The sequence below is a fragment of the Eleginops maclovinus genome, chromosome 11 (genome assembly GCF_036324505.1).
Source record: "Eleginops maclovinus isolate JMC-PN-2008 ecotype Puerto Natales chromosome 11, JC_Emac_rtc_rv5, whole genome shotgun sequence".
Classification (NCBI taxonomy): Eukaryota; Metazoa; Chordata; class Actinopteri; order Perciformes; family Eleginopidae; genus Eleginops; species Eleginops maclovinus.
The window spans coordinates 5,755,368-5,774,809 of NC_086359.1; the positions used below are offsets into that span (position 1 = coordinate 5,755,368).

Consider the following 19,442-nt stretch of genomic DNA (forward strand, 5'->3'; position numbering starts at 1 on the left):
GCAAAGCCGATAACTGTTAGAAGTTGGAATCCTGCATATTCTGTCGTCTTCTTTCTTGCCTTTGTCGGTGCAGATTCTGGATTTTTTTTTTTGAAGGAATAATTGAGTTTAAGTGTACAAATGAATCATCAGGCTCATTCAGAACAGAACATTTAATGTCTCAAACATGTCTGAAGTACGTCTGTAAAGAGTACAACTGCTGAATAAAAGCAAAGTGTATTATATTGAAACCAGGCTTTATATGTTTAGTGGCATTACTTTCTTAACTCAACCTCTGAAAGAGCAGTGTAAACAAAATGAAATGAGTACTGGCGTTAAACGGCGATAGAATATTCATGAAGTCTTCAGACAGCTTGTTGACAGCAGGAAGTTAAGCAGCTGGGCACTCCGCTAGAGAAGGGTGAAGAGAAACAAAGTAAGCGCCTTAATCACAGGTTGTTGGTATTGTTTACCGGAAACCTCTCCAGTTATATGAAACGTACCATTTCTGGGAAGGAAAGCGACATTTTCCGGGAGGACCCCAGTCCCCAAGGAGAACTGCCTGAACTTCTCCAGCAGGTCAGCGCTGAGCTCCACCCCGCGGCCTAACGCACCACAGGAAGTTAGTACATGACCGTATTTAAGATTACAGGTTGTTGAATCATGGCAGCTTTACCATATAGTTTGGTGACAACGGTGGGATCACTCCCTTTGGTCTTCACGGTGTGAATCAGGGCGTACTCGTCATACTTCACATCCACCATCGACATGTCGTTCTCACTGCCCCAGCCTGGCGAGGGGAGGAGGGCAAGAGGTCAGGTGGTTTTATTGTGATGTGTTGCCGGCCTCTTTGTGTTGAGGTGTGTGTGTATTGGTGCACTCACGGTCACTTGTGTATGTGAACTTCCCGGGCACGTTGGTCTTCTTTGCCAGGTTGTACATTCTCCAACAGGAGCCATCAGAGCTGCCAAGAAAACAACAACACATGACCTTTCCTTTCCCGTATTACCTGTGTTAACATTTGACCTGCAGTGAATTTCTTTATCTCGTATTGTCTGCCACCTTATGTGGGAAAAGTGCTAAAGACAAGTCTAAGTATAGTAAGAAAGGTAACAAAAAAATACAAGAGTAAAAGATACAGTTCTTCTACTTTTATATGAATAAAAGAAGAAGAAAGAGAAGCTTCGGTCTTGATTCCACACATACAGTATGTGGCGTAGTTACTAAACGCTGCTTCTCCGTGTTTAGTTTTGTCTCTTGGGACACGGCTGCATTTTCTCTCCTCACTCATCTACCTCAGACTGGCGTAGGACATCTCCAGGTCCCCATCAGCAGTCGGGGTCAACATGGCGGTGCCCATCTTCATGCCGGCTTTGCGGTTGACAAACCACTGGGCATTTGTGGCAAATCCAATCAGGTACCACTTCCCTGCCACCTGCATACACACACACGGCAAACAATAGAGTGTTTAGTTGTTGTAAATCATGTTCAAATGTGTTTGTGTGGAACAGTTCATATTTTTTGTCTATTCTTTTACAAAAAAGTGATAGCAGTTTTAAAAACCTCACGTGAATTTCTCTAAATGCAGTCGTTTAAGGTAACTATTTACTTTAAATAGTACTCGAGTACACTACTTCTACTTAATCTTGTACTTTATACTCCATTACTTCCATCAAATAACCTAAGGTTTTTTACAGATTCATATTAATTACACAAGATACAGTCAGAAAATGATTTAACATGAACTTTTACTTTAGGTTAAGACAGATTGTATGGTCCATAGGTGAAAATAACACGCTACAGCAGTTCAATGAATACAAAACCCCCTCCTACTTTACCTGCTGCAACATCAACATGTGTGACACAATAATTCTCACAAATACAATTGAGTATTTAAAAAAAATCTATCATTCAAAAATGGGTCATTCTGCATGATGAATACTTTTACATGTGGTACTTAATTTCTGTTAATGCCTTTGTGTTTTTTTTTTACTGAATCCAGGACTTACACTGTAGTACTAGTACTGGTTCTTAGGTAACAAAAAGAGCTTCCTAAAAGTCACAGTATTGAAAATACTCAACATTAAGGTACACAGCTGTTTGTATGCATTTTAGAAAATATCCAAGAGGTATACAGTACTTCACAAAATCAGTCAAAGGTTAAATACTGCTTTTCTTGCTGGCTTTTTTTTTAACCAATTTAAATGTGTTAATCGGCAAGTTGCACGAGCCAGCAAAATCAGATAAGTCGATTAAGTAAAGGAATTTAACAAAAATGCAAACAGGCATCATAAATCATGTGGTGACTAAGCGTAAAATGATTGCTTTAAATATACCATATAATCCATCTCACCCCCTGTATGTCGAAGTCTGCCTGGGGGACGACCTCAGCAGAAACGGTGAAGGAGCAGAGCACGGCTCCCAGCACGGTCAGCAGGAAAGTCATGGCTACTGAGGAGCAACGACGGTGAAGAAGTGAGAAGAGAGTGTGGCTGAAGATCTGTTGTTGAAGTGCTGCTGGCGACCATTTATATAGGCAGCACACACACACGTAAACACACACACGCACACACACACACACACCCTGGAGCTGGGATGGGTTCAAACACGTGAAGCTTACAAAACAGTTTCACAGCCACAAGGAGTTTTCATCCTGGGCAGAATCTTATCAGCAGAAACTATCAGAATTAGAAGAAGTGTATCGAGGTTCGTATCCCGTGTGCCGCATTATGAGATTTATAAAGTATTCCATAATGCAATGTCACTTTGCAGCCTCCTCTGTGAGAGTAAAAACACTGTAACCAAAATGGTAAACAAAGCAGTGGCTGACCTCCAGTGCTTTCTGTGGCACCGAGTCAAATTCTCTGTCAGCAGTTGCGATGGTAAAAGAAAGAGACAACACAAAAGAGAGGAACAGATTGGGCTCCTAATCATTCATCATCGACATGTGATGAGTTGAAAGTCTCTCTCTGTAATGGGTTTAAAGACTGAAAAAACATCCTCCTTTGTCCTTAACTTACTGACATAAAGGAAAACAGTGACTGGTTGTTTGTACAGCTGGCTGCTCCCTCTCAGTAAATGAGAACTTCTTTCACATTTAGTTTCAAATATCACTCAATAGCTGTTCTGGAGCCATTGGAGTAGTTATTCACCGAGGCTATCAAGTGGAAGAATGGAAGTTAAATGGAATATAAAAAGAGTCTCACTTTCTCTGATAAAGTTAAATGGGAAATGATTGGAAAACAAACAAGTATCTCAATATTGCGCTTAAGTACTTTCCTTGAGTAAATGTACTTAGTTACTTTCTACCCCTGGTTCTACTGCGCCTTTCTATTCTCCTCACATCTTTAAGGGCTTTTCCAACATTTACCTACTTACACAAGCATGCATGCACTGAAATCGCTGCTGCCATATTAGGTAATCATATAATCTTATTCTCATTCATGCATTTATCTCAAAACTTTATTACCTATACCTATCAGATTGATACAAAATGTAATCAACAAATAAGCAGTAGCCCAAACTGGACCCCACAGCACCTTAGTGCATCAAGTTTAATTCAGAACAGAATACTTGTTATTATAATTCTTAATGAGTAGTTTTACCTTTGATCATTCGTATAAGTATATTTAATGCAAATATGTTATACTTGTTCAATGTAATTCCTTCTAACTTATTCTTGTGTGTGACCTCAGCTTTCTGCAGGATCTTTTCTTCACGGATAAATATGAATCCATGTGTGATGAGGAGGAGATGAATTAGTGTAATGAGTCGCAAAAGTCAGGCCGATACATGCACCAGGGCGGGGATTCCTCACACTCACATACCTTGCCAGTTTAAACAGGTTATTTTGCCCCAAGAAAACAAATATGAAAAGAAATGCTGTGGCAGAGCAGAATTTAATACATGTTTTAAAGCCATGTTCATTTACCAGTAAACACCAATGCAGGAGTACACAGTTCATTGACATTCAGACAATGTATTTATTGATTGTTTAAGCATCATGCAGATTTGCAATGTCTCCCACTAGTTGGCATTTACCGCCTGAATTATTCAAAAGCAGCATTAGCATTGTAATGTGAACCAAAGTATTTCTCCTCTTTATCTAACTTTCTGTCAATATCCTAAAGTTTTCATTTGCTTCAGCTTCTGTGAAACTGTAAATCATCAGAGAGAAGATAGGATTGAATGTTTTACTAACAGATCTTTGCCCAGAGCAAACACAGTCTCTAAGCGTCCCTGAACACATCTGTCTCAAGGAGCTCCAGAGCAGACCTGCAAAATCACTGACATTATACACACTGTACATTCAACGAGAGAAAACAGTGCAGTGGCAAAGTCCGTTGGGACAGCTTCATGAGGGAGTCATCTGGAAGTGTTCCTTGTCAAGAGTCAATTTGTGGAGTTACATGTCTTCTTAACCCGTTGGAGTCCGGAGCTAATTTGGCCGTTATCCCATACTTTTGATTGTCCAAACCCCATTAAGAAATGTTTAGCATGTCTCTTTCTTTTATGACAACCGCACCTTTAGAACCTGATGGTTTATATTTTTATTTGGACATACTATAGGAACATTTTGGACCCTAAATTACAAAAAAAGAAAACGTTAAAAAAAGATGTCATTATTTTTACTAAGGGTAACACAAACATGAACAACAGAAACATTTTGAAAGCTGGAAATATATACAGGGGATGTCCCTCTGATAATGTAAATGTTTGATTGATTGGACCTATATACTATAGATGTTATGAACAAACAGCAGGTATACCATAGTTTTTCCCCTCATTCCTCAAAGTTCTGTCAACCGTGATACAAAGGGCACCAGCAAAACATTCAAAAGCTTGAAAAAAATACACGGGATATCATTCTGATAATACAGATATACATACATCATGTACAAAAATCAGTTTGTTATTTGACTGGTTTACTCTCCCACGTCCTCTCCAACGCCAGGCTGGTCATCATCTCTGTACATGACAAAAAACACATATAAAAGGTTAAAGAAAACTCTATATTGAATGTACTTATACAATATGTACTGTCATTATTTATATTTATATACGGTACTCGTGTAAAAAAACAAAAGCCTTGAAATGGCACAAATGTAAATGCACTCAGTAACTTCACAACTGGCCATAGGGTGCTAATATAACATATTCAAAACTCCTGTTAATTAGATTAATTACCTCATTTCAACAGATGTGCATGTGTTTTTGATCCTATAAAACTGACTAGTTGTGCAATAACAATTTATGTGCAATATATAAACAGAAATATGCCATTATTAATAACTGTGCAATATTTACCTGGCTGCCATATCTCACTGCAGGATGTGTATTTTGTAAATGGTGTGTTTTTCTTTATCTTCATATTTTTTCATTGCATATTTTCTTTTGTAAAGCTGTCTTTGGCTCTGTTGCTGCTGTAGCAAATTCAAATGTCCCCTCTGTGGGACCGATAAAGGGATTCTGATTCTGATTTAGGACACACCTGAAGTCACCAGTGGAGGGAGGAGAGGAATGGACTGGCCTGAGGATGGCGCCAGAGGACAGAAGCTCCTGAAACCACACTGAAGCAGACGATAGTGTTCTTCATCCTTTCGATTAGTATGTCAAGCTCTATGAATATTAGTAAAGTATAGTAAAGAAAATGTATACTTTCAGTCTTTTTCTTAATCTGGTGTGTGTTTTGAGTAATAGTATAGCCCTTGTTTCTTAAGTTTTATTCGTTGTTTTTTTACATTTCTTTTTTTTATTGTACTATTATATTATTTATGTTTGGTCTGTGTTGCTTTAATCTTGCCATGTAAAGCACTTTTGTCTGTATCAAATTCTGTATAAATAAAGTTGAGTTCATTTAAACGGTGGATATTGAATTAAACAGCTTGTTTGCTCCACCCATGCATTATGAGAACTGATAATGGGAAAGAATGGGAAGTGTATGGACTGAAAAACACTGGAGTGTATAAATCACAAGAGGAAACATACACTGCTCAGAGCAATTTATTAAGATTGGACTCACGTACACACATGAGTCATGGATTGTGACATTCAGCGTAATATAAATACACAATATCTGTAATTGACTATTTACAAAAACAATCCCTGCATGTCTGAACATAAGGACACCACAGAAGAAGCACTACTGGCACTATTAGACAGCAATGGACTACAACCCCGCAGAAATCAATAACGCAGAGCACTGCAGAGGAGAATATTGAGTTAATTCAGATTGCATCAGTCATAACAGTAAAGATGACTGTGGAGTCTGCAGGAAGTTAACACTGCACACCCACCGCAGACTCACAGGGGACGTATTTCTCTGTGCCACTTTCTGCCTCTTGTTGTTTATGCATGGATATTTAAAAGTGAGGTTTAACAAAAGTGAGATGTACTGTATAAAATGTGACTGTCACTCAGACAAATCTCCAAAGGGGGTCATCGAAAAGGTGGAACAGATCTGGAAGCATGCCTGTTTATGTGAACCCCACAGAGTATTTTTATTATGACAAATGTTCTGTTCAATTGTTTTAAATGGACATGGTCAACAATATTTTCCAATTCAGTCGGACAGCATAAACCATATTTACATTCTACCTGCAGACCGAAGCCTATTTGCAACAGGCTTAGATTTCAGGCTCTTTGAACTTTATGAATGTTTTACCAGAGGAGTTTGTTGATATACAATCATTAGCCCTTATCATTTCTAATTTCCGAATCCTATTATAAAAATAAAGTATCGTCTTAATGTAAGTAATGGACAAGAATCTTTCAGGGTGATAACTGTAATCCTGCCCCATACCATAATGTATTCTGTGAAAAGGCGGGAATGCAATAAGCACTATAAAACATCGGCTGATTCATGCTAAGCTTCACACATGATATCAGTGACCAGTCTGTTGTCATCATGACGGTACAACAGAGTTAATGTGAGACTAGACCAGGTCAGTGAGGCTGGAGCGAGGAGAGACCGAGGCTTCCACCATAGTGAGGAACTCGGCCCAGTTCTGACAGAAGCCGCGCGAGTACTGTCCCGTGGAGATGACGAGCCCCCAGAGGCGCCGCTGGCCTGTGTTGTTCCTCAGAGCCAGCTGAGCCTCCCGCTCTGTCACATTCAGGCTGATATTCACAACTTGCACCAGCCACATGTAAAACAACCCACCTGTGACAATGCTGCTGTACCAAGCACAGGTGAAGCAAAGTGCCGAACTGTAGAGACAAAGTAAAGAGTCAATGAAGCTTAACACACATATGGAAGAAGTGTATTCAAAAGTAAACTGATTTTTACAACTGATTAAGTTAAGAACGTGGTATAAGTGGATCTGACATTCAGTGTTCATATATCTCCATTTATAATAAATATGACACCCTCTAAGGCACAGAAAGAGGGAAAAGTGCAATGTGTACACGTTGCCAAAAGTCTATCTGAGTAAAAATGAACACCAATTAATATATTAGTCAATTACCACAATTCAGTTAAAAGTTTAAAATGTGTTTTTCTTTTATAAACTGTTGTAATTCAACAATTTTCTAAAGAAAATCATCAAGGACTTCACGCAAGAACTCATAAAAGGACTGGTACAAATAAAATGTTCTACATAATGATTGTCCATGCCAACATTATTAATGCAATAACTAATACTCAGAACATATTCATCCATCATACTTCACATCTACTCCCATATTTAGTTCTGATAAACTGCACATAAAGAGTGTTGTACCTGGACTGGGTGTAGACCCCGGGGCAGTAGAGGAGCGCCGTCATCAGGTATTGGCGAGGACAGAGGCTGCTGAGCACCAGACTGATCCCATACAGAGAGGTGACCACGAACACAGAGAGGCTCAGCAGGAAACTGCGATGGTTTGCCTGTCCAACACAGCTGTTAATCCTAAAAAACCTCAGCACAGACACACAACACAGTGATTCCATTTAGAGTTTTCAGTTTATTTCAAGGGCAATCACAAGCATTTATAGTGAAGCGTTACTACTTTACACACAACTCGCTCTGATTAGTATCCTGCTGGGTAACACAGGGTCAATAATTGATGGTTATTTTGGGGGTAAGGCATCCGTTCAGTTTAATTGAGTGATGACCTCGTCCTCCTGGTTGCTTTAAAATAGTGTGTCTTCGTTGTTGCTTGGAGCCCTGGTATATCTGCTAGTTCATCTGGGCACCACACACTGCTTTGGATTTTTTTAAATGTTGAGTTTTGTGTCAATGCTTTGGACCCAACAAGATACATTCGAATCAAATAATGGGAATAATACGTTTTTGTTATTTCATTTCATGGCTGATTCATTTCTATATAATTTACATAATTGCTGTTTCATGAATGTGTCTGCTTATTTGTAAATGCAAAACCCAGGCAAGGTTATGCTTTTAAGAGCCATAAACAGTTTAAGAACTGCGGTGACACTTAAGTGCTACTGAATTGGCTGATCATGTGTAATCTTATGGTAAAAGTCGATGGTAAACGGATTGCATTTATATACTGCTTTTCCAGTTCACTTCCAGACCACTCAAAATGATTTACATATACAAGTCAGCATTCACACATCCTCACACATTCATGAAGAGGCAAAGGTCGCCATACCAGTTGCCACCTGCTCAACATTCACACACTGTCACACACACTGTTGGACAGGACATTGGTAGCAATTTGAGGTTAAATATGGTGCCCAATGACACTTCCGCATGTTGACTGCACGGGACAGAGATCGGACCACTTGGTAGATGACAATCCTGAGTTAAAGCTGGCCACTGGTCTGATTAAAGTCAACAATGCTATTTGCACCCTGGGTGTATATAGCATGTCAGATACATGCACTCAGTTATTCAAAGTAGACAGTGCTATTTACACCCGGGAACACATTTGATTATGTTTTGAATCCATGGGTATTTTTGGAAATGTCACTCGTTCTTGATATCTAATTGTGAACATGGCTGTAAGGTTATAATTGTTCCACAGACCCCAGATGACTCTGACCAGCAGATACTCAAAAAGACAACGGTATTCAGGGGTTAAACTGGGATTTAGAAACAACCTTTTTAACCCTTTCCTAATTCAGTTCAGTGAAGGTAAGCAAGAGATTCTCATGATCCATCTATTATTGAATTGTTAAATACAAGTATGACTGACTTAGAACGATCATGGGCAATATATATAAATACATATGTTGTATCCAACCCACCAGACACAGTGGTGGTCCAGACGCTGGACACAGGATCCACAGGTTCGACAGTGTCCGGCTCGTGGGGGTCGCATTATTTTGCACACAGGACAGCTTCTCCATTTTGTTGTTAGGGCATTTTCTGTCCCTGTTGCAGCTGCTGATTGGATACATCCATTAAGATGTGAGGAGTCCTTGTCAGCCTCCTGACTGTGGCTGTGAGATACATGTAGGGACGGGGTCACAAACCCCGGGCCTCTCTTGGTTTGTATAAGAGAGACAAGAGTGAGAATCACCCCCGTGGTGACAGTACACATCTGCAGCTGGCTGACGTCCCCACGAGGTAAAATCTCTGTGATGAAGAGGTAATACATGTAGAACAGGGAGTAGAGAGAAAGGGTGAGGAAGAAGAGGGTGCGTTTCTTCTTTCTGTGCGTGGCGTAGTAGTACCACAGCACCATGCCAGGCAGAGCGGTCAGGATGGTGATACCCAGCAGGTAGTGCAGCGCTGCAACCCGCAGCACGAGAGGGAGCAGCAGCAGGGCTGGGATCAGGGAGATCTCCATTCTGTCTATAATAGCCCCAAGTACAGGAGACTGACATGACCCCCCTTTCGATGGTCTGTCTTTCAGCCACCTACAGACAACAGGGGTCAACCAGTCACAAATACAACATGAAGGTTATTAATATGGCTAATAACGATTACTTTTAATTTGTCAAACGTAATGTGGTTTCGGTGCTTGTGATTCATACATTACTCTATAAACTTTAAAAAAAAACAGTGATGTTACTTTTGCAGAGTAGATTTTTATGAAGTACGGAACTGTGTCTTTTTAAATGTAAGATTTCCAAGGAATACATAATACATACACATTTCTTTCACTGTCTGTGAGTTGTATATGTATTACTTTTTAAAGTCAATTGTTTGCAGTAACTTCACATTCTTTATTTGTGCAGCTAGGAAAAGGTTAGCTTAGCACAAAGACTGGAAACAGCTAGCCTTGCTCTAGCTGAAGGTAACAAAACCCGCCTTTGTTAACACCTTATATTTAAGTTGTTTTATCAGTGTAACAAACAAACAAACAGTAAATAACATAGTTTGCTGTTCAGAGGAGATTTATCTGCCAAACTATTTCAGAAGCCAGGCTAGCTGTTTCTCTTCTGTCTCCAGTCATTGCGCTAAGCTAGCTAACCAGCCGCTGTATAAGGCGGTATTATTCTTTCCCGGTTATCATTCATAAAAAAGAAATTCTTACATAGAACATCTTTTAAATAAGTGATAATGAATAATATGATACTTCTATGTAAATAACATTGAAGTATTCAGGTTTATTTCCTTAGTTCAGTTTTACTCAGTAGCCTATTACTCATTCTTTTACTCAAGACCTTCATACCTGGTAAAGGCTTCATCCAGATCTTCACAGTCACAGCAACATCCGTACTGGTCCAAATCACACTCACAGCAACACATAGGATCATCTGGCTCTGGAGGCTTTAACTTCTCCCATTGCATAATGGCTTGCTAAAGATGACTGAAGTTTACAAACTGTCATTTCAACACAAAAGGCCATCAATGTAAAACTCTATACCCAAAAGCAATGAACTGCACAGCCACAGCACACTTATGTCAGGGAAATGTCAAAAGTTATACTTGCTTATAAAAAGGTATTATCTGCCACAGCCAATAACAATGCTCAGAAGCAACAAAAAAAAGTGGTGATTTCTGTTTATTATGTGGGCAGTTCATATTTGGAAATACACATGGAGCACATACACACGCAAACACACACTACAAGGCATACTGTACTTAACCTGTGCCTTTAACTTACTATAAGATCTGTTGTAAAAAAATAATCATTTCAGAACAGATCTGAGGATTCTCAGTCCCCAGGAGCTTCTAATGCAATTTGTTGAAACAAGGCCACTGTGTCCACAGGGACAAAGTATCTGGGCCAGCAAACGTCAGTCAGACACTCAGAGATGTACTTGAGATTTGTCGATGTTAGTTATTATTTGATTATCTTATCATAGTTTTTGTATGACTTTTTTAGTAATAATGACTATTAATTAACAAGAATGCAAATGTTTTAGTTGTATTAGTAAGATCATCCACCTTCACAAAGCCAGCAAAAACCTTTTCTCTCTTAACTTACCTTATGTCTCTGCAACCAAAAAAGTACAAAATCCACAACGTACTTCAGATTTACTGTCTCCAGGTACAAGTTATGCCAATATTTAGCAAAGGACAAAGAGAAAACGAATTAAGAAGATGACCTCTTGTCACCAAGCTTCTTCTGTAAATGACTGAGGGGGATAAAAAGAAAACAGCAGCCTACTTTCTCATCACTCATTTGTGTTGAAAAAGGAAATTGGAATGTTCCTGCACGTGGCAGTGCTGCTGCGACACTGTGTCAGTGCACTGAGATGGTTTTCATTTCTCAGATTCCCACGGTGGAAGTGTCCCAACAGGAGGCAACTCCTGGCAACTGGTTTGAAATGATGTAGCATCTGCCAGCTCACTTTTCCCAAAGCTATCCTCCTCGCATGTCCTCAAATAGTTCACAAGTCGTTCTCTTGCATAGCTTACTTCCTCTGCTCAAACGGCTTCTTCTAGTGACCATTTGAAATTGGAATACTTGATAAATATAAGTGCTACCTCAACTGGTAGATAAAGGCCAGGGGTCTTTTCGTGCTCCTCTCCACAGGCTATGTTGACAATCCACACTGAGCTGGACGAGTGTGTGAATGAGAAACATGACAGGCACTCATAGATGAGAGAGTGAGGGATGATCCACAGGGCAGCCCCACCCTCTGGGATCATATTTCCTCCCACAAGCAACCTGAACTCACCGCTCACATACAGAAAACTCTGTAAGCATGTGTGTGTAAGCGTGTGTGTGTGTGTGTGTGTGTGTGTGTGTGTGTGTGTGTGTGTGTGTGTGTGTGTGTGTGTGTGTGTGTGTGTGTGTGTGTAAACCAGATAAATACTGTGTTTATATACTTGCAGCACTGGTGACAATGTGTTAAGTGATCTCTGCAGGGAGGTTTTCTTTACTGTTGCCCTCCTGATGATCTGATAGAAGTGACAGCTTTGAAAACTTAGAAAGCACATCGGCACCTGGAGGATCAAAGGTTGTAAATACCAAGAAGTTCAAGTTGTATGTGAGAGGCATCTGTTTTCTTATATTAGAGACATGATAGTCGTTATAAAAAGTAATTTAATATTATTTGTCACTTTCAGGTCCTTTAATGTGGTCCTTACAGAACAAGACATGTTGAAATGTCACTAATTACATTTATTTAAGTACACGTCTGGGACACTTACACTTTACTTCAGTCCATGAGTAAACAGATTGTACTTTTCATACTTCACTTAATCGATTGACAGAAAAACAGACTTGGTAATTATTTTGTTTTTAAGTTTTTTTAATTTATTTTCTAATATTTTGTTGTTTTGTTGTTTTTTGTATTGCTCTGCCTAGTACACGTTTACTTAACAAACTTTAAGTACATTTTCCTCATGATAATGGCATACCTCTACTTCCAATTTTTAATGTAGAGCACTTTCTTGTATTTTACAGTAAGGTAATACTGAAGTAAGTGATCTGAATACTTCCTCCAGCACTGTACACACTGCACAAATGTCAGTCATTAAAAACTGAAGATTGAGATCAAGAGAGGCAGACGCATTGTGAGCTAAAGGCTGGTATATCCGCGGAGCATTGAAGTTTCTTAATGTCTGCAGCAGGGTGAGTCTGGACGGATGAATCAATGCAGGGAAAAGATGCTGCTCTTGCTCCTGTGGGTTGAGCTTCCATTAGACTTGATGGAGGCCGGAACCCGAGATAACGGCTCTAATCCATTTTGGAGGAATTAATGCTGCGAGTCAGGCTGAACCAAGAGTACATGCTCAAGATTTCACATCAGCAAACTAAAACAGATGCTTGCATCGATCAACAAATTACAAGTCAGTGGAGAGGACAAGGGCATATTGTTTTATTTGCGGTCATTTTTTTATGAAACTGGCCTCTCATGCAATATGGATGTCAAGATCGGGTGTAATAACAGCATAATTGGCTGTAATATTGGTGTTAGATGCATGTAATACGGGTATAATGACAGTGTAAGTTGGGAAAGAAAAGGCCATGTAAAAAAAAAAAATGAAACGTCTCATTTTGTGTTTGCCCATTAAAAGGTTAAGATTCTTAGTAGCAAGTTTTAATTTTTTTGAAAGAGTCAAGTTAGCACAGTTTGTTAATAGATGATTGGGGCTTTGCTTTAAAATGTAATGATTACTCAAAGTCCAGGCATAACAAAACTGTTTTGAACTGGACATCTTAAACTGTGACTTATACTGTAATACAGTACCTGTATTTTTGCTTCCTTCAAAGCTACACGGACAATTTTAAGGGTTAAATTGTTATTCAAACAAAACAAGCCTTTTCCCAACTGTCACCCTGCAGTATCACACATCGTGTGCACCACCTAGAGGTGAAAGTCTTTCAGTGAACATCTGTGTGTTTATGAGTTGGAGCACGGTACTCTGACTCGGGTTAAGCTGTTTCAAAGCTAAAAGTGTGTTTAAATAACCTTATGATTACTACAATTTGTAATCAAATGTATTTTCATTTTACCTCGAATCATTCAGAGGAGAGGAGTTTTCTCTGTAGTACAAAGTTTTCACTTTTCTGGAGAAACGAAGTCATTCTGAAAGAGATTTTGATTAGGCAGTGACATCAACTTTGTCAACAAACTCCCCATGCTCATTATTAATAAAAACGTACGGCAACAATAGTCATTTTTTAACATTTATTTCAGGAGACAGCAACAACCCACAAATATAATAGAGACATATTTTACAAGACAACTCTAACAGATTCATTCATTCACATTTTTCACATAATATCAAGTATATTTTCCACAACATCACTATCACACTTAAGAGGTCAAACAATTTGTACCCTCTGATAAACAGTTACGCAGAGCATCTGTCCCTTTACCCATGCGCTCTTCCCATTTGATTAATAATCTGTTTTGCTCACTGTCACATCTGGAGAAAAATAGACTCCCTTTCCTGCCATTGACGCAGCAATTGGTTGAGTGCAAGTACAGCATTATACTGGGGCCCACTGATTTTCACCACAACATGACGATGTAGGGATCTATAAGTGCTATCCAATGGGCTGAAAGTGTTGCGACATCGGCAGAGCAGATTGCATTTTCCAGTATCGTGTTCTTGAGAAAAGATGAGTCCAAAATCAACTAAATGAAATGAAAATGTGTGCAGGAATGTATGAGGGGATGTAAACACAGAGGATTAAAAGAGTTCACATGACTGTGGCAGACATTAAGAACACGGGCCATTCAATCTGCACTATGATTCACTGCACTGGGGTCTGGATATTTGGGAGATGTACTGAGAGGTAGGAAACTCATTCCTCCAGGGTCCTGAAGGCGTTCTGCATGTCCTCTAAAAGCTGAGCGAATTCCGCTTTGATCTTCGCTTCGCCGTCCTTAACAGGGTCCTAAACAATCCAACAGAGAATAAGTTATCTACCTTGACTCAACGCTACACACATTTATCTCCAACACAACGTGAGGAACAATTGTGTACCTTGAACTTCATGGAGCTGATTTTGTACAGGATCTCTCCCATGTGCTCCCGGATCATGGCCCAGGTGATTTTGTTGTCGCTCTGTGCTGTGGTCTCAACGGCGTGCCGGGCCATGTCGTAGAAAGCAATCATGTTGGAGAGGATGCCCACAGTTTTATAGAAAGGGCAGAACCTGTGTGACGGGACAGAATAATGTGTGAACATCACAGTTTATGTTTCTGAAATCCACTCATGTCTGAAAAAACACAAGCGGTGTAGATGCTGTAGCGATGGCGATGTTTTTCTACAAATGTGTTCCTGGTTTCAGAACAAAAAACGCTTTATTTTATCGTGGGGAAATTTGGTTTTTCTGTCAGTGGCTCCAATTTAGCAGAGCCATTTCAAGCCTCCTGATGGTGAAACATGCGTTTTTGGTTGGTGAGATTTTTTGTTGTTGTACCTGTCGTAGGGGGTGTAACCGTTCTGCTGCAGGAAGTCGTCCTTAATGAGCTTTGCAACTTCTAGAGTGATCTTATCGGTCTCGGCAAGAGAAGCCTGTGAACAAAACAAACCCGTAAAGATCAGTACGTTTCTTTTCAGAGTTGTTGATTAACCAGGTGAGCATGCTTTCAAGTGAAATGATTAACTAACAGAAGCCCCACAAACACAGATTTCCCACACCAGAAGCAGCAATACACTAGTTGTAAAATACATGCATTTGGAAAAAAAATGCATAGAAATGTATTCAAAAGGGGAACCATGTAACAAAATCTTAGTTGGACTCACCTTGCCCACAAGCTGCACGATTTCAGCCAAGTCTTCTTCCTCCTGAAGGATCTCCTTGGCTTTTGTACGGAGAGGAACAAACTCTGGGAAATGTTTGTCGTAATGTTCATCAAGAGCGCGTGTGTACTTGCTGTAGCTAATCAGCCAGTTCACAGAGGGGAAGTGTTTCCTCTGAGCCAGCTTCTTGTCCAATCCCCAGAACACCTACAAAAAAAGAAGAAGATTAACATAAAAACTTAGAACGGTGCAAGGTCATATTGGAAGAGCCAAAAGTCCTTACTCACCTGAACAATGCCCAATGTGGCTGAAGTGACAGGGTCAGAGAAATCTCCACCAGGGGGGGACACACTAAGAGGAAAGCACAGAAGTCACTGAGTTAAAAAGTGATGTTGAGGTTTGTTCCGTTACCAAAAAGGGAAGAAAAAAAAAGCTAATCACAAACTGTAGATGTCAAAGAGCTTTAAAAAACAAATCTTTGAAAATCACCCAAAATAAAAACTAAAGGAGGTTGAAACACCAAAGACTGCTCCAAATAAAAAGGTTCATCCACTCACGCTCCTACGATGCTAACGCTGCCTTCCCTCTCTGGATTTCCCAGGCACTTCACACGTCCGGCGCGCTCATAGAAGGAGGCGAGCCTGGCGCCCAGGTAAGCAGGATACCCGCTGTCTACAGACAACAACGCACACACACTTTCTCACGGGGTCCTCGCAAATCATTATAAATTAATCACATCTATCAAGAACTTACCAGCAGGCATTTCAGCTAATCTTCCAGAGATTTCTCTCAGAGCTTCGGCCCATCGGGACGTGGAGTCGGCCATCATGCTCACATGATAACCCATATCTCTGAAGTATTCGGACAGTGTGATCCCTGCAGAAGTAAATATATTACAGTTTAGCAAAGCAATTAAAAGGAGGAAAGAATTAAAAGGCATTTACTGAATTTTTGATGAGATTTCAGGGCATTTACTCAATTTCTTTCTTAGTTCTTTCCTTTTGAATTATTATAAAGTATCATTTGATATAAAAAAGGATCCTTTTCATAATGAAGTGAATGCTTGGTACCTGTGTAAATGGAGGCCTCTCTGGCAGCCACAGGCATGTTGGATGTATTAGCAACCAGTGCTGTTCTCTTCATGATGCTCTCAGTCTTGCCATCGACCTCCATAGTAAGCTGTTGGACAAGAGCAGTGTTTACAAAATAAAATATAGGTTTGTTTTAAAAATGTTATATTTTTTCTCTTTACATGTTTGTTCTTTTAAAAGCCCCCCAAAAAAGGAGGTAAAAGTAGATCAGTAAAGCAGAAAATCAACATATAACAATTCCAAAAAGTCTTTTGTTCTTCCCCCTACCTCTGGGAAATCGCGCAGCACTTCAGACATCTCATTTCCACGCTCTCCGCAGCCAACGTACACAATGACGTCACTGTTGGAGTACTTAGACAATGACTGTGAGATCACAGTCTTTCCACATCCAAAGGCTCCTGGGATAGCAGTGGTTCCACCCTGCACACAACTAGACAGCACAAACACACATTTATTACAGCATAAAATAAGAGGCTACACACACACACGTGAAAGCAGATCCTGAAGTATGCACCACTCACGGGAAAAGTGCGTCCAGAACCCTCTGCCCGGTCAGCAGCGGATGATTAGCAGGTAGCTTCTCTGTGACTGGGCGGATTTGTCGTACGGGCCACACCTGCATCATGGTGAACTTCTCCTTTATGCCTTCAAATTCCAGCTCCAGGACCACATCCTGAATTTAAAAAGATCAGAAAATCAGCCTTGGGAATAACTTTATCCGCAACGATAGAGTTTTGCTTCCAGACAAACACTCACAGAAATGTCGTAGTTTCCCGGTGGGGCTAGGTAGGTGACAGTGCCTCTGTTGCGGGGTGGAAGCATCAGCTTGTGTTTTATCAAGGAGTTCTCAAACACCATGCCGTAGATATCGCCGCCTGTCACGTGACTGCCGGCCTGCAAAGGAGATAAAAGGGAATTAGTCAGAATGCTTGCAAAGGACAGACATTCACACCACACTCAGACTGGATTTGATCTTACCCGAAGACTCTGTCCGGGGGTAAATTCCCATTTGAGGTCTCTGTTAAGAGCACCGATATTGACTCCTCTTGGGATGTAGATACTTTGAGTCATGTCGTTGATGTCTTTCAGCGGACGCTGGATACCGTCAAAGATGGAGCCCATGATGCCCGGCCCCAGTTCTACTGAGAGGGGCTTTCCTGTACGAAGCACAGGGTCACCGACAGACACGCCAGCTGTGGCATCAAGTTAAGAAAAGACAATCGAACAGCATTGCTTTGACACGCTAGGTCTTGTCTTTATATTCAGCATCGCATTATCAATAAGTGAAGTAGCTCTAAAATGTGTCTTTTGTAACTTAAGATAATGATTTGGTTTGTTGGATGTCTAACTATAGAGAAATGGCAGCAGAAAGGATACAAGTCTCCTCGTAGACCTGGATGGTTGCCATGTCTCCCTCTAAACGGATGATTTCTCCCACCAGCTCACTGTGACCTACACGAACCAGCTCGTACATGGCTGCTCCTGCCATTGCTGTCGCTGTCACCACTGTTGTAGAAATACAGAAAACAAATGTTGACAACGAAACATATAAATGTACACATGCATTTCAGAAAAAAAGGAAATCCTCTTAAGTGACATTCTTGACAGATCCTGCCCATTGAACATGTTCATCATTTTAAAATTAAACGCCACGAAAATGAATAAAGAACATTTTCTTTTACTTCAATTTCAGAGGAGGAAATGATGCTTGTGTTGCGTTTAAATATTCCTTCTCCTCAGAAGTTTATAGATGCTTATATCCATACAGCCCATATTGGATACACACCATCTTATCTGTTCTAGTAGCTACAAGAAATTACTTTCAATAAGTTGCTTTTGACATAATAAATGCTAACCAATGAAATACAGTCATTAAAGGAGAGGAGCAATGAATCAGACCTGGTCCAGAAACCCCATGAACAAATCCAAACAGGCTCTCTCGCTCCTCATCCTGGATCTTAGCAAGTTTTGAGGTATCCATCTTGATAAATTATATCCTGCAAAAAAGAGGAATTGATATGAGACACAGATGCTGTTAATTTACATTAAATACACTCAGCAGGCCTATTAAAAACATCATTTAAAACACATACAGCCTGCAGTACCTCATCCTAGATACACATCACGACGATATGGAAATGTAAATGAGCACCATAACACATTTCAGCCAGCACAGTGCTGAAATGAATGACCAAGTCTAAGTCACAAGCTAATCTGAGGCTTTAGCGCATTAGATGTGTTTCCCATTCATCCAGGGTTGAATAAAAGGTACAGTTGGGTTCTCCGGCGAATCGCTGAGGTCATGTTAGCTAGCCTGATAGCAGCATAACGTTGGTTTCTAGTACTACACACACTGAACGCTGAAAGTAAAGCTGCTTTGTGTGTGTGCGTATGTAAGGTGACATGACTTAAGTCAGGTTACTAGCTAGCACACATTAGCTTCTTCATCATCATCACAGACAGGTCAAGCTTAATAAATGTTTTTTTGAGCAGTATTTGGTGCAACACTGGAATGAAATAACAACAGTTTGAACATTTATAATCTCGTATTATATCGCTACTATAAATGTCTTTACCTTGTCTAAATATGCAGTTCTCCAGGTTAGTCTCCAACGTAGCAGCCTGAGGAGGAGCTTCACTCTGTTAATCACCTGCGAGGCACCGGACTGTCACGGGAAGAAAACATCTCCATTGTGGCTCCGCTCGTTTCCTATGATTGGCTATCGGAGTGGAGCCAAGATGGCGTCCGATGCTCAACAGTTTCCTAGTCAACGATAAGTTCCTTATATAACCACACCGACCTCTGCTGGATCTAAATGAAACA

The 19,442-nt window shown here is 40.2% G+C and overlaps 2 protein-coding genes across 2 annotated transcripts; both read right to left on the reverse strand.

Annotated features, from left to right (window-relative positions):
- Positions 1 to 137: 137 nt before the first annotated feature.
- LOC134871804 (palmitoyltransferase ZDHHC23-A-like) lies at positions 138 to 10,679 on the reverse strand. Its single transcript, XM_063894719.1, has 9 exons — positions 10,546 to 10,679; positions 9,173 to 9,787; positions 7,701 to 7,868; positions 6,951 to 7,188; positions 1,275 to 1,414; positions 864 to 943; positions 656 to 769; positions 483 to 584; positions 138 to 390 (listed from the first exon to the last, which is right to left on the reverse strand). Exons 1-9 carry the CDS (start codon positions 10,662 to 10,664, stop codon positions 371 to 373), a joined length of 1,596 nt encoding a protein of 531 aa, XP_063750789.1. The 5' UTR covers positions 10,665 to 10,679; the 3' UTR covers positions 138 to 370.
- Positions 10,680 to 13,946: 3,267 nt separating this feature from the next.
- Positions 13,947 to 19,349, reverse strand: LOC134872648 (V-type proton ATPase catalytic subunit A). The gene is made up of 15 exons (XM_063896032.1): positions 19,195 to 19,349; positions 18,518 to 18,615; positions 17,996 to 18,124; positions 17,597 to 17,811; positions 17,375 to 17,512; positions 17,140 to 17,291; positions 16,886 to 17,048; positions 16,598 to 16,706; positions 16,281 to 16,403; positions 16,085 to 16,199; positions 15,815 to 15,878; positions 15,531 to 15,734; positions 15,205 to 15,299; positions 14,766 to 14,937; positions 13,947 to 14,676 (listed from the first exon to the last, which is right to left on the reverse strand). Exons 2-15 carry the CDS (start codon positions 18,597 to 18,599, stop codon positions 14,584 to 14,586), a joined length of 1,854 nt encoding a protein of 617 aa, XP_063752102.1. The 5' UTR covers positions 18,600 to 18,615; positions 19,195 to 19,349; the 3' UTR covers positions 13,947 to 14,583.
- Positions 19,350 to 19,442: the final 93 nt, after the last annotated feature.

What these genes read in the sequence shown, in the direction of transcription:
- LOC134871804 (XM_063894719.1), bottom strand. Translation starts at nt 10,664, where the DNA reads ATGCAATGGGAGAAGTTAAAGCCTCCAGAGCCAGATGATCCTATGTGT. An exon ending in CTGGATGAAGCCTTTACCAG is followed by an intron (nt 9,788 to 10,545) that starts GTATGAAGGTCT and finishes TGTTGTCTGTAG; the next exon opens with GTGGCTGAAAGACAGACCAT. An exon ending in CTGGACCACCACTGTGTCTG is followed by an intron (nt 7,869 to 9,172) that starts GTGGGTTGGATA and finishes GAGGTTTTTTAG; the next exon opens with GATTAACAGCTGTGTTGGAC.
- LOC134872648 (XM_063896032.1), bottom strand. Translation starts at nt 18,599, where the DNA reads ATGGATACCTCAAAACTTGCTAAGATCCAGGATGAGGAGCGAGAGAGC. An exon ending in CGGGAAACTACGACATTTCT is followed by an intron (nt 17,292 to 17,374) that starts GTGAGTGTTTGT and finishes TTTTAAATTCAG; the next exon opens with GATGTGGTCCTGGAGCTGGA. An exon ending in GTTCTGGACGCACTTTTCCC is followed by an intron (nt 17,049 to 17,139) that starts GTGAGTGGTGCA and finishes TGTGCTGTCTAG; the next exon opens with TTGTGTGCAGGGTGGAACCA.